The sequence below is a fragment of the Haemaphysalis longicornis genome, unplaced genomic scaffold (assembly GCF_048455015.1).
Source record: "Haemaphysalis longicornis isolate Haplotype H1 unplaced genomic scaffold, Haemaphysalis longicornis Haplotype H1 scaffold_9, whole genome shotgun sequence".
In the NCBI taxonomy this organism is placed as follows: Eukaryota; Metazoa; Arthropoda; class Arachnida; order Ixodida; family Ixodidae; genus Haemaphysalis; species Haemaphysalis longicornis.
In genome coordinates, this window is record NW_027526460.1 from 28,424,630 (window position 1) to 28,437,700 (window position 13,071).

Sequence of the window (13,071 nt, forward strand, 5' to 3'; positions counted from 1 at the left end):
GTGCCCGATCTGCCGATTACATGGGCAGACCTAAGAAAAGCAAAGTTAAAGCTAGTGAAGACCGGCAGCTCCGCTGTTTCCTCAGCCTTCGCATTTCAATTGCGAAGGTGGCCAAATTATTTTTGGTGCAGCATAAAAGAGTCGTACGCTTCTTTGAGGGGAGTGTACATCCCAGGCTGGGTGCGGGGCATTGAAATCACCGCTGGTTTCAGTTAGGCTTTGACCTTAGCTTCATGCAAGAGCGCGTCGATGGTGTGAAGATATACTGGTGGGAGGGCTGCAGTAGATACTTAGTACATACACGCTCGGCTGAGAAGGGCGGGTGGCTTCTACAGAGGTATGAAGTATAGTCTGGGTGAACCACTGCGATTGATCCGGGTGAAAATTTACTACAGGAATGGCTGTGCTGTTTCGGGCGTCCTGGGTGAAGGCAGTGTATTGTTGCAGGGGGGGGGGGGGGGGGGGGGGGCGTGTAGAAGTATCTTTATTTGTTTCTTGAAAAGCGATGATTTTGTGGCGGGTCTTGTTTGGTGAAAAAGGCTAGCTGGTGTCGCTTACTATTGAAGGATCGGCAATTCCATTTGTTGCGACGAGAAGGGCCGCCGGTGTGCTAGTCATGATAGGGGTGGTGCTTGGGCTTTGGCGGGTGGAATGATGCAAATGTATCGTGTATGCCCTGAATAGCCAGCTCAAATTTGTTTTGTCGGTCCGCGAGCGCCTGAAGGGTGTAGTATAGGAGGCGTAGATGAGTTGTGTTATGATTTCGGCTAGCTTGGTGTTGATGGTGACGTGTATCTAGACGGGTGTTAGGATAGGTGGTGCAACGAGGGTCCTAATCTTCTCGGTGAGCGTGTATAGTTGCGTTTGAAAACGCGGTTGTTCTTTGAGGTCCTCTAGCGCCGGTGCGTACGTAACGGGGATGGGGGAGGGGGGTTGTGGGTTAAGGGAAGGAAGTGTGCTGGGAGCAGCGGGAGGAGCTAGAGGAGTGTGGCTGAGAAGCTCACGTGTGGTTGGAGACTAGATTGGGACCTGGAGCGGGAGTCCGTCGATGGAGTAGATAGCGCCGGGAAATTGTGAGTGTAGCAGGCCGCCGGGGGTTCGTGGGTGGGATGGCTGGGAGGCTTGCGAGCAGCTGGGATGGGAAGCAGGCGCTTTGGCAGTATTTGTGGGCCGTGAAGTGAGGTCCCTCTCAGAGCTTGCAGCGTGCAACGCAGGGGTGCTCCGGCTGATGGTTGGAGGTGCCACAAGCGGGGCAGTCTGGCTTTTTGGGTTGGGGGCACACGTGTTGGCGGTGGTCGACGTTACCACAGCATTTTGAAGTTTGAACGGCTCAACGAGAGGAGTAGGAACGCACCATTTCGCAGTCAAATATTACGTGGAAGGGTAGGTGTTGTCCGTTGAACGTGATCAGTGCAGATCTCGTGTGTCACATATTCCGCGAGTGGGTGTTGTATTGGTTCGTTGCAGCAAGTTCAATAAGCTGCTCTTTCTCGACGTCTTCAGAGATGCCGTGCATAACACCCCTGGAGGTGCAGGCGGCGGCTTCATATAAGCGGGGCAGTGTAGTTAGTGCCCCGAAAGGTTATGGTAATTAGTTGATATAGGCGATCGGTGTGGTAAGGATGCGGCGTGCCGGCGACTATGGTGTTGAAACCGGCTTGGCTTCGAGTGTGATTTCAGTGTGTAAATATCTGGCAGCCGGTCGGCAATCGCGAGGCTGCGAGTCAGTTGTGAGGTGGCCTAGTCACTGAGTCGAAGACCACCGGGGGGGGGGGTCGAAGAACTGTAATGAGGGTTGTAGGTGAGGGTAGCTTGGCAGGACAGGAGTACTACCTAGTTGTGAGCTAAAGTTGGTCGCTGCCATATTTTTTTTAAAATTGCGATAGTGTTCCCTTTGGCATAAAGTCCTACGGGTACAAGTTTCAACCCGTTTCCCGGAGGAATTCCAGAAGACAGCGGTGGTGGGGCCCCCACAGTCATCGCTGAAGATCGGGGGTCTCCCAGGATGCAAGCCTGTGCCGCGAAGGTATCTGGATCTCGCTGCACTCAGGGAAGGGCACGTCCATATACTTGATCGCTTGTGTCTACGGGTTTTGCGGTGGGATAGTACGACCCCTTAAGGAAGTCGAAATCCATTGTTGCGGCGGAAGGGTTCGGGCGGTTGAAAGCTTCTTTGGCGGTTGGTTGTGGTAGTGCACGCGGTTGTGCCGAGAGTGAGCGCTTTCGTGGAGGTGCAATAGCTGCCTGTAGCCATCTTCGGAGAAACGGTTGGCGTCGGGTACGTAAGGAGATGTGGCGGCAGACACCCGCAGGTGCGTTCTCGCGGCGGCCCAGTGGAGAGGTAACCGCTCGTGCTAGGCCCGCAAAGTAGGCCTGCATGGTTGCGGCGCCAGCGTAGTCGAATAAGAGAGGTGGCGTGTCAGTTAATGCTCCTGTTAGTCGTATACCTTGGCACACGGGCTGTCAATATGGTCCGCAGGGGTTCAGACGACCTGTGGGGCTGTCGGTTACGTCGGTATCGTGGATAGATTGCAAGGAGGGCGTTGAAAACTGGAATGGAAACGAGGCGTGAGTGCCCGTGTCGCTCCCCTGCCGGCTATACACACTTGAGAGAGAGACCACTTTGTATACTCGAGAGCAGGAGGGTGTTGTTAGAACCTCCACCCCGTGAGAGACATCCGTCCTCCAAAATGCCTTGGTACTGGCTGGCCGTCCAGGCCCATTGCGCCAGTCGTTGCTGGTCCGAGAGTTTGGAGCTGGTCAGTTGCTCCACCCACTGCTTAAACATACGGTGGGGACTACGGGCGACTGTTTGCCCTCTCTCTATGCGAGTTTTTCGCGCTGTTTTTCCAGGCGTCATGTGTACCCAACTAGCCCAAAGGCAAGCTTTAGTGGTATATGGTGCCAGAAAAACACCACAGGTTACAGGTGGCGGGTAATGTGGGGGATACATAGCGTGTAGTAGGGATAAGAATTGGTTTTGTTGGGGCCGATGAGTGGTTCCTTCGCCGCATGTCAGTTGTGAATGGTGGTAGGAAGTGACGGGGGTCTCTTTTTTATGTATAATGGGCTAGAATTTCGGTGTTTGTGTGGAATGGGGCTGGCTTTGAATTTGCCTGGTCATGGTGTTCTCGTGGGGAGTAAGTGTGAGTAAGCACGGGCAGCGGAGTGTGTCTCCTAGTTCCCTTCGGGGGATCCGTGGCCTGGTGACCAGGTGATGTCAAGTTCGGGTAATGTTTTCCCTTGTCGCAGAAGGTTCTGTGCTAGTTGTGAGATGGGGCCATTTAGAAAGTTCCCGCAGGCGTTCCGGGAGTCAGGGACGATAGTCAGGAATTGACAGTGAGGAATTCCTCGTCCGTGGTGGCAGCAAGAGCGATGGCTGCTTCCTCGGCCATGGCGATGGAAGTGGGGAGAATGGTCGCTGCTGACAGTACTGGGCCTTGGGCGTTGACGACACTCAATGCATGTGCTTTCTGATGGGTGCTCTTCTGCTCAGCGCAGACCTAGAGGATCATCAGTCAAGCTCAGGCAGCCGCCGAGTGCTAAGAGATACGTGCCAGCTCCTGGCAAGGGGTTTTATTGATACTGAACAAAAGGTTTTTCCTCCATCCATCGAGTCAATGTGGATTTACCTGCCGCGTTTCTGGAACGTAGAACGGCGGCTTTTAGGGGCGAAGCATCTTAAAGCCGATGCTTGTCCGGCGTCCGGCGTCCGTGCTCACGGCACAGCATCGTGTAAATCGAAACATCTGTGAATAAAAGGTTCACAAAAGGTTAACAAGAACAAAATAAAAGGTTCACAAAAGGTTAGAGAGAGAGAAAAAGAGCTCCTGGAAAGCCGTGCTGCGCATGTGTGAGAAGCATTGGATTGAATTGGATTGGATTGTATTAAATTGAATTGTATTGGATTGTATTGAAAATCCTTTAGCAGCAGTAAGCACTCTAACGGGTGATTTACGGTAAGGACAATCCCCAGTGCTTCGCCCACTCGTCATGATTCACTTCGTGGAGATGCGTGAATTTTTTTCTCTCTCTCAATAAGACACCCAACGCTTTCGCCTTAAAATTTAAGCTCGCGTTGATCGTTCGACCCTTCAAAACGCTTGTATACGAAATTCGGTCCCCGTATTTTTTCCGCCGCATTAAGTCACTCTGCCTGCATTTCTGACACAGAGCGGAATTTTTTTTTTCAACTACACAAGTTTCCGCTGCAATTTTTACCTTCCTTATTTTTTTCCCCCGCAGATACTTTCATTGCATGGCCAACAGGCTGGCAGTGCAATGCGGAGGACGATTCAGCCGGCCCGTGGCTGTTGTCATCAGCTTCTGTCGCGAGCACTCCCAGCGCGAGAGTGCGCGGCACAGGCGTGCGGACGAAGCTGCCAACAAGTTCGGCCGGAAAGGCGGGAACTGCGCTGCCCGGTACCTCCGCAAGGCCAAGTGCGCCTACAATCCCAGATCGGGCCGTTGCAAGTGGTGAACGCGAAGCCATACGGCGAGGACAGCTCACGGTTTCTTCCTCAGTACATCTTGAAGGTACACCTCAGCTGTACGCCGAGCACAATAAAGCGAATAAACATTGGCGTAAATTCAGAGAATCACCTACTGATTCCCGAACATTCTTACGCGGATTGGGACTATTTTATAGTCGGATGTTGCTATGGGCAGTCATATACGTCGGATTATTTGGTATTACTATATACCCTTTGTTTTGTCTCGGAAATAATGTACATTTCCACTATTATAACTTTTATAGCGATAAAGTGCCTTAACTTCGCAAATTACGGTATGTATATTCCTGTGCAGATGCAAGGCATAGTGCGCGGTTGGTTCTTTTTACATTTTTTTCATTCACAATTCGGCCTTTCTTCTGGGCCTTCTTCAATTTAGTCTTCGTTTTGTGGGAGCGGTGTATAAGACGCATAATTCTATTTCGTTAGTTCAATTTTTTAATTTTTTTAGTTTTGTATCTTTTAGTTTTTATGGCTTGCATCAAAGATCTCCGTTTACACTACTACTATAACGATTGAATGTGCTATGTTTGCCAATTGCGCGTTTTTTTAACGCGAGAGCTTTGGGCCTCTTTGATTCAATCAGCCACGCCGTGAAGTAGACAAAACTGTGAGGTACAGAAAACCGTGAAGTACACTCACTGCGGTGGCTCAGTGGCTAATGCGTTGCGCTGCTGAGCACGAGGATGCAGGTTGGATACCCGGCCACGGCGACCTCTTTTATGGTGGAGCCGAAAAGCGAAAACGCCTGTGTGTTCGAGATTTGGGCGCCCGTTAAAGATTCCCAGGTGGTCAGAATTAATCAGGAGCCCTTCACTATGCCGCGCCTCATCGCCTGTGTAGCGTCGGCGCGTCACACCCCCACAATCAATCAATCGTGAAGTACAAAAAAGAATAGCGCATAGGAAAAAGAAACAGCAGTGCTGGAGGAGGGTCAGTGTAGGGTCTGAGAAAGGGTGACGGAGCCAGGGATTTATAGCTAGCCCCCCCCCCCCCCCCCCCCGCCACCCAGAAGAATTTCGACACCCCCACCCCCTCCTCGAAAAACTTCTACAACCACGATCATCCTCCCAGAGATTTACACTCCCCCCACCCCCCTCACCCCGAGCCGACGGGGGATTCCGGGTGAAGAGGTCCAACGAGTCAGAAGACCAAACGCGTCAAAAGGTCCAATATTGGATCTGCTGACTCGTTTTATCTCTTGAGTCGCTGTACCTTTTGACTCATCGCGGACCTCTTGACGCGTTCGACCTCTTAATTGACGCGTTTTACCTCTTGACGCGTTACCCCTTTTGACAAAAATTGGACCTCTTGACGCATTGAATCTCTTGACTCGTTGTACCTCTTGAATCGGCTGTCACGTGACAATTGGACCTTTTGCCCAGAAGCGGGCACCCCAACACCACACCAGGAGGATTTCGACACCCCCACCACAAAATCGAAATTCCAGATAAACCCCTAGACGGAGCACAGCGCCGGAGGGGAGTGGGCCGCGCCGCACGTCCACTACGAGCCCCATTGAAAGGTGTTGGTGCCAGGAGCGAACGAAACGAGCTTCGGGAAGAGCTTGGCACGAGCGGGGCGGCTGTCCAGGGCAATAACGTTGGTCCAGAGGGCTGGTCAAGTGGCGATGGGCGCTGCCGCAAAGTTCAACAGAAAGTTAACAGCGCAGCATGGGGAAGTCACAGGCTTCCGCCTTCAGCTTGCTTAGAAAGTTCAAGAATCCTCGTAATTTCTGTGCAAATGCAGGGCTTTACACAGTCGCTCCGGTTTCACGTGGATTTTATCAGTATTTCGGTTTGTTCTGATAGTGAATCTGTTGAGCAAATCGTTAGCGTGTGGTTTCCACAGTTAAAAATAGTAAGAAAAGGCTGAGCGCTCGTGCAAGCGTGCCTCGAGCGCACGTTCGTCAAGCAAAGCATACCCACTCGGGGAGGTTGCCCAATATTGGTCACAAAAATCTCCAGCGCGCGCGCTTGCAGAGTGGCGTACGAAAACGTCGACCAAAACAACGAGATCACTCTGGCCTTGCTAAACGTAAGTTAATTGAAATGCCATGCCGCAGACGTCAACCACGACACCACAACGATATTAAAACTCAACTTTGTGTCTGTCAACGATCCCCTACAACCGCGTCGCCATTAAAGTCTTGCGCGTGAGCGTAGGCTTCCCTGAATTGCTTTTCGGTGACTTGTCATACTCCTCCTCGTTTTGTGAGGGTGGTGTATGATATAAATAGATTTGTCTGTTCCCCCAGCTCTCGTTCTTTCCTTTATTTTTCCTTTCATTCTCTAATATTTTCTTTCATTGCCGAATTATTTCTTTAGTTCACAATTCTCATTTCTTGTACTTTTGGTCTCTTTTTTTTTCTTCAGTTATTTCTTTACGGTTACGATATTATAAAGATTAAATATGTTGAGTACGTAATTATGCATTTTCGTTGCAAATGCGGGGCGTTAAACGGTGGGGGTGTGCGGTACTAAGATTTTAAGTATACGTAGCTCCACGTTTTTGTGCAAATGCGGGACGTTACAAAGTTAGGGCTGTGGAATACTCGGCAAAGACTGATACGCATTAAGATTTCATACGCTCCCTCCAGTATTCGATCAAGATGTTCTGACGCATTGCGACATGCTGCTGCAAAGGCAAAAACTCGCTTTGTAACTGGCCCACACGCATGTCACAGGGAAAAAGTACCAATCCTAGAATCATCGTTAGGCCAAACATTCGCTCAAGCGTGTATGTTTGCTAATCTAAGCGCAAGACAACAATGCATATCTCTCGAAAACTTCAGCGATGTATTTTCAAAGTCGCCCGCAATATCTTTAAAGATTGAAACAAGCCCTAATTGTTGGCTGCCGCCGATGTCGCTGTGTCATTATGCTTAAAGCCACAAAATAAACAGTAACCACATATGAGTTAGTCGCATTGTAAGTAAATACATTTTAATTCGTCTCCCTGGAGTTGCACACCACTCCGTCCAACTCAAACACGCAAAAGCAGCGTTCGTGTTGCCACTGCCTTTTTAAAACTTAAATCCTATGTAAAAGAAAACTATACGATCATAAATTTTGAGCATTCATTGATAATCACCGAAAAGCTCCCACCAATTTCATATTAGGAAATCGTTTTTATGTCTATCACAGTAAAAGTTAGGGCTTGATTATGGTCTGTCATCATAGTGGTGGGCAGGCCGGCGCATGCGCCATAAGCCCTCCGTACACTCACAACTCGCAGCCCCTAAAAGTACACGAAGTTGTAAGAACATGTTGACCTATGTTGGCAGATTTTTCAGAGTCGAGAAGACGAATATACTGCTCGCGACAAACACAGTTAGACTGATAACGCTAAAAATTCCGAGAGGAAAAAATTCACACATCGCCGCTCCATGCAAGTCTTTTGCTGTACCATTTAGACACGACAGATCGTCAATGGCGAAACGGGATTAGCGGAGCTTTGGGAATTTTACTTAAAAGAAAATTAAGGTAGGGGCATGCATTGACAGTATAAGCCACCCTGAAACTTTAGAATACATCTGAACTGATGAAACTTTAGATGAACACATCTTTTAGAAATGTTGAACTTTCAGCTTAGCATTACCAAATAAGCAGCCTCAGTCCTCAGTGCCTTACACGGTTGGCTGCTTCTGTTTCGATTTCGGCCATATGTTTGGCGTCGTAGAGCAAGTGCAGTCGAAAGATTAAGGAAGGAGGGCGCGAGAGCAACCTTCTGTTCTTACTTCTAGAGCACATATACACGGCTAATAGCGGTATAAATGGGAAACCACTAGAAGTGGTGTTGCTACAGGCCGACCGTCAGTTGTAGGTTTTTACGCATTAATTATTGGGGGCCAGCAGTCCACCAACCGTTCAGCGTGTGGGCACTGTGTATTCTCGGTAAAACTAAGATTAATTGTAAATGCGTAAATAGAAATACCAGCTTTCATTTTTTTAAACACGAAAGTGTTTTATTTCGGGGTACAGAAACATTTGAGTGACCTCATATCCGTCACGGAAGTGACGCCAGTACAACGAAGCAAGCGGCCTGTAAAGCGTGCCCCTCTGCACACAGGGTCTTCTTGCGAGGAAGCATCCTTTTGCGCTAAAGAGTACGTCATACTTCGGGTTGTTCTTTCTCGAGTTTTATATTTTAACACGAAAGTGTTTTATACCGTGATACACCAAGATTTCACTAACGTAATATCCGTCACGGAAACGACGCCAGTGCACCTTTTCCGAAGCGACGCGCCAGCAGGAAGTCGCTCGCCAAGCAATCCACAAGACAGCCGCCGACCCGCAAATCATTTTCACCTGCAGATTTTGCCGTAAATTTCACTTTCGTGTTTTACCGATTCCTGTGACAGAGGAATCAACCAGAGTTATTTTTTTATTTCGAAACAGAGCTCCATATGTCGTCGCATGGAAGTCCTTGGTGAAGCATTGACGGCGCACAACTGCCCCATAGATCTGCATTGCGAAAACCGTCCTGGACTGCCCACGAACTGGACTGCCCATAACTGTTCTCGACTGGAAGATAGAAGAGACGAAATGGCAACGCGCTGAGGCTTCCTTCTTTTCCAAGGTCTTGTTTATTTCCGGTCTGCCCACCATTGTTCCGAGCCCCATCGTTCCCTGTGATATGCGCATACTATTGGCGGGTGCACTAATAAAACCTGCGACGTTTATGCGCCCCGGTGGCTGTATGAGCCGTTATGCATGGCGCCGAAATCAAGGACGCGTGTCCGACGGCGTCACCATACCTGCGGTGTACGCACAGCGAAAGCCAAAACACGCCCGTGAGCTGCCTGGAATGACCCCCTTTGGGTTGTTAAGCATCAAGCTTTGGTGCTATCACTGCTGCACGCATGCGCAACAAACATGCGCGTAGAGGGCAACACGCAGGGCGGCAATGTTGCGACGCCTATTAATAATCTAAGCTCTGTTTCCGATGCATGAGCAACAGAACAAGCCATGACATAAACTGGCCCTCAAAAGGTATACCCCAGTCGTGCCTTGTTGATACATCCCCTAATATTGGGAACTCAAATTCTGTACCATCTTCGTAAAGACCAATCTATTTCCGTAGATTTAGTATTTTACTCCCGTTTAATATTTTTCACAGCACGCATATATTTCACATTTTTTTACTCCCGTTTAATTTTTCACAGCACGCATTTCTCAAAGTGGTAACAGCAGGAAGGAAGACAATACATAAAGACATGTTTGTTCTTGCTTTGTTAATAAGAAAGACACCATGGATTGGAAAGAACCTAAGCCTTAATAAAACGTCTCCAAAAACTATATCGAGCCGGCAGCACCGATATTGGGCGAGAGAAAAAAACATTTTCGCTTAAATTTCTTCTTTACACGAATGCTGACAGAAAGAGCGGTGAAGACGCGTTGTCGTATAGTAGCAGCAGACGAGATAGCGGTCGTTGGCTATATGAGCTACTGTGTCATTTTAAAAATTTGCTTGACCATGATAATACAATATGGAAATAGACCTGAGTGCTTGAAAACAAAATGAATGAACAAGGGCGTTTAATAAGCTTCCATACTCACCTCTCCTGTGCGTGTACTTCACTCTCCCGGAAGAACTTTAGAAAGTGATAATGAGAGTTTCACGTATACCATTCCAGCCCTTCTGCGCAAGTTGGTCGTGAGTTGGCAAGAAACACTGCAGGTTTTTTCTTCTCTACTGCATGCGTTACGGTTAGGAGACTCCAGAATAGAATTGAAGAGCCGGTAAAGATTTTAACAACCAATACGAGGACACAACAATCTAGAAACAAACCTATGTTTTTTTTTTCTTCAATAAATATTTTTATTTTTCTGTACAATTCTTTCGGTATAGGCGACTGTTTTAATGGTCACTTTTCGTCTGGAGCAGACAAGCCTACATTGACGCAACAACAGACGAATGACAACTTGAATGGAAAAACTAAAGGAAAGTTTATTTAACCCCTCGACAACTTCCTGTAATTACCAAAGCCCTTTTTTTTCACCCGTCAAACAGAACCCCCGCAATCAGGCGCACCGGGTTCTAAGCTTCTTTCTGAAAGACAGGTTAAAGACTACATTAGCGTCCGAATCACTGTGAAATAAAGTTGTTATTTCTATGGTCTGGTTGTCCCCTGGCTTCGTAGGGGCGAGGGTGGTGGTTTTGCTCTTCAGTAGGTGAAAAAATAACCTATAACCTCGAAAATAATTTAAAAAAAAGCGCATTAATGTACGTACCGCAACAGCGTTACTTTTGCGACGTTTTTTTTTTTTTTTTTTTTTTGCTTACGCTATATCTAGCTGTGGATGGGGCCCGAGAAGTAATTTACACCACGGAAGATTTTTTTTTTCGAACGGAAACTTACAGCTCTGTGAGAAAAAAGTTATGAATGTAGGGGGGGCAAGCGCCACACAAATAATGGAAGCATCAATAGGTGTGGAACCTATCGTGACGTAATAAGCATACATTGAAACTACTATATTGTGCATTGAACAACTTAACATGAATTATCAAGAACAAATGTTTGCAATCGCCGCATTGTGTATCGCAAAGACGGGATCTTAGCAAGAAAATACGAGAAATATAGCGTATAGGACCAATTATAAGAAGTGTTTGCTTTTTCACTGACTTTATGCCAGTGGAACAAATTGTAGCCATTTCGCCATTTGTATTTATCCCCCTCCCCTCCTCTCCTATGATGCGTGAAAGGGTATGCAGTACTTTTTCAAAAAAATGTCTCTTCACCTTCCATAAAAAAGGAAAATCTCGAAGTGGACATGAACCAACAACCTCGTGGGTACACTATTGCGGTATGTTTTGGAGGAAGGCTCACTGCACAAAATCTCACCGAAGAAATACCGATACGGCAATGCCCAAGAGCCTGCTCGCAGCGCAAAATAATCGCACGTTGCAGCGGCTGTGTACTTCCGTTTCCTCCTGTAGAGTACGTTACTACTCCGCGTCAAGCTAGAATTCAAGTCGTAATTTTTCGGGGAAAACGCGCACTTCCGGGTGCGGCTGTTGATAAGCAGCACTAGAAATGTCGTTGGCTTTTTTGTACGAAGTGTCTAACCACAAAAGAAAGGTCTAGAGCGCCACCGATTATAGGAAACCACGTGTCGCAGATAGAATAGAAATCACGGCAACTCGCTTGCAGCCTGTTCCCTGGTCGTCGTCCCCTATGGCGTGTTCGCGGTGGCCACAACTACCACCGGATTCCTTAATACTTAAACTGTTTCTGCACCTTCGTTCCTATAGCTGGCCGGCAGAACAATCGTTTTCCCTGTGTGTGTAACAGCAGTGACGCTCACAGTAACCATCAGGTCCGTAGCTAACGTGAACGCTTAATTTTCGAGATAATCATGTGTGTACTCTGTAATCGCCTGTCGGGTCTATTAACCGATTGGAAAAAAGCTTGCGATTTTGAAATTACGCGTCGCAGAAGGCAGCAAGCAGATACAGGACATGACGGTTATTTTATTTATTTATTTATTTATTTATTTATTTATTTATTTATTTATTTATTTATTTATTTATTTACTTATTTGTTTGTTTGTTTATTTGTTTGTTTGTTTGTTTATTTATTTATTTATTTATTTATTTATTTAGAGCTAGTGATCCGGGTGCCAGGTTTTAGGCCAACGGTTACGCGTGAACAGTCTGAAAAAGAAGACATGAATTGAAAGTCAAAACCAAGGAGAACCGTAACAACTATCGATGCGATCATTTTCTTGGCACAGTAGTGATGTCTCAAAATACTGCGTATGCGCTCTTCGTAACTGTGCTGGTCATAAAATTTCCATTCTAGTAAACATCGGAGAAGAAACACCGTTAGCAGCGGAACTTTTCTCGCCGTTGTATGTTTTATGGATAAAAGTAGCACGGAAGCAGGCTTTCACGCACCATCCCAATGGCAGCTGTCCCCAAATACAAATTTGCAGCAAGCTATCAATGTTGTTCACAATGCACCCGGATGCTGCTGTAGGGTTACCGCCTATCAAATCATTGTTAGCTGCCTGGCGATGTCGCAATAAATTCCACGGTGAGCTTTACTCAAGCCTCTCAAAGCACAAATGAGATTTTTTTTTTCTCGTGCGATGGTGTGGCGGTGAGCTTTTGCGGCGAAGCTGTCTATCGATAGGTCTCTAGAATTTTGTTTCTTTCATATCGCTATCGCTGCCCCCCCTCCCCCCCTTCCGCCCCTTCCCCCCGAGAGAATAAGATTTGCGGCAGAGCCCACTTTCTCGCGAAAGCTCCGTATATATCTCTAAAGTAGATGTGTAAATCTACTGAATCTAATGCTGGGGGCATAGCGGAAATTTCAGCTCAATTTGCAGCTAAATCAACTGTATTCTTACGCCGCGTTAAGTAATTACGCCGTCATTACTAGTCATAATTAGTTACTTTATCATGGATTTGTAAACAATCGTGAATTCTCGTCTGCTATCAATACATGAGTTTGTGCTGGGAATGTTTTGAAGGCTGTATAAAACGGCTGTAACATAATTTATCGGACTGTTGCGAAACATATTAATTAAGTTGAACTGCTCCAACGACTACA

General features: G+C 47.3%; 1 protein-coding gene across 1 annotated transcript in view; it reads left to right on the top strand.

Moving 5' to 3' along the window:
* LOC144152089 (uncharacterized) overlaps positions 1 to 4,598 on the top strand; it is a gene marked incomplete in the record, with an annotated part of 9,500 nt that extends 4,902 nt beyond the window's left edge. The window contains 1 exon segment of the mRNA XM_077683297.1: positions 4,246 to 4,598. Coding sequence (XP_077539423.1) covers positions 4,246 to 4,480 — 235 coding nt within the window.
* Between the last annotated feature and the right edge of the window lie 8,473 nt (positions 4,599 to 13,071).